Source organism: Mastomys coucha, unplaced genomic scaffold, assembly GCF_008632895.1.
Source record: "Mastomys coucha isolate ucsf_1 unplaced genomic scaffold, UCSF_Mcou_1 pScaffold16, whole genome shotgun sequence".
NCBI lineage: Eukaryota > Metazoa > Chordata > Mammalia > Rodentia > Muridae > Mastomys > Mastomys coucha.
Window position 1 is genome coordinate 92,116,871 of NW_022196898.1, and position 1,478 is coordinate 92,118,348.

At 40.4% G+C, this 1,478-nt stretch overlaps 1 protein-coding gene across 1 annotated transcript in view; it reads right to left on the bottom strand.

The window, feature by feature from the left end:
• The window catches only part of LOC116093321 (calcium-activated chloride channel regulator 3A-1-like), a 17,527-nt gene that overhangs the window by 10,561 nt on the left and 5,488 nt on the right, over window positions 1-1,478 (bottom strand). Inside the window, exons 5-6 of the mRNA XM_031374658.1 lie at window positions 1,244-1,421; window positions 791-1,045 (exon numbers count right to left, since the gene is read on the bottom strand). Of these exons, the coding sequence (XP_031230518.1) occupies window positions 791-1,045; window positions 1,244-1,421 (433 nt within the window). The remainder of the gene's footprint in view (window positions 1-790; window positions 1,046-1,243; window positions 1,422-1,478) is intronic.

Consider the following 1,478-nt stretch of genomic DNA (forward strand, 5'->3'; position numbering starts at 1 on the left):
TTTTTTTTTTTGAGACAGGGCTTCTCTGTGTAGCCTTGGCTGTCACTCTGTAGACCAGGCTGGCCTCTAACTCAGAGACTGACCTACCCCCAGTCCTGGGATTAAAGGCATCTACAACCACTGCAGGGCTTAATAACTGTTTTTTTTTTTTTTTTTTTTTTTTCAAGACAGGGTTTCTCTGTATAGCCCTGGCTGTCCTGGAACTCACTCTGTAGACCAGGCTGGCCTCGAACTCAGAAATCCACCTGCCTCTGCCTCCCAAGTGCTGGGATTAAAGGCGTGAGCCACCACTGCCTGGCAATATAACACTTTTGGAGAGGGAAAACAAATTCAGTAGTAAAAATAAAACAAATGAAATGCCGAATGGTGAAATTGTAGATTTTTTCTTTTTGTTGTACTTTTTTTCTAGGAAGAACTGAAAGTTGAGGAGTAAAAATGACCTTAATTCAATAAAAACAAGGTTTTTTGAGACAAGGTTTCTCTGTGTAGCCTTAGCTATATTGGAACTCACTCTGTAGACCAGACTAACCTCTAACTCAGAGACTGACCTGCTTCTATCCCCAAGTCCCGGGTTTAAAGGCATGTACCACCACTGCCAGGCTCAATAACTTGTTTTAAAAAATTTATTCTAAGTACTTATTTACATAAAATTGTTGGGTAGATATTTTTCTGATCATGAATACATATACATACACACATATTTTTGGTTATGAATATATAGATGTATATGTTCACTAGTACTAAACCTTAGAATAAATCATAATTCTGTATTTAGCTTAAATACTCAATTTAAGACATCCAGCATATAGTGTCTTACTGAGTCCATGCTTCTGGATTTATCCAGCACCAAGCAGACCACTTGCCATCTGGACTGCAGCAATGAAAATGTAGGTGGAGGAGGGGCTTCCGTTCCTGTCCTGGGCGGGGCATTCTGAAAGTCAGCAGACTCCTTGATTATGTCCCACGTGCTTCTGCGACCGCACATTTTGTTTTGTAGGTTTGGGGCTTCTGTGTTGTGGTTTTTTTCTGTGCAAAATTCAACCACCTGAAAAAAAATCAATTAAAACATGATATTGTAGTAATTTATAAGGGATCACCTTTTTTTTTTTTCAAATGCAGAGTAATTTTTCATGTGCATCCTGAAGAGGATTTGTCTCCTGACAATTCTGTTTATATGTAGATACTTTCCCATTCATTTTGCATGCTTGTAGTGGCATCGAGGAAAGAAATAGAAAATACTTACAGAATTGAGATTTTGCATGAACATGATGGAGGCCCTGGCAGTCTGAAGTTTGTCTGGGATAAATCCACATTTGGGTTCATACAGCCCTGTCTTCGAGTCACGCCCGCACGCCCTTGTGACACACCTGTCACTCTGACACTCTTTGACCTCATTGGTGCCAGTGATGTCGGTGGAACACCTATGGTAAAAGAATTGGATTACCTTGGTGTTTCTAGCTGTTGGACCCAGGTCCTGG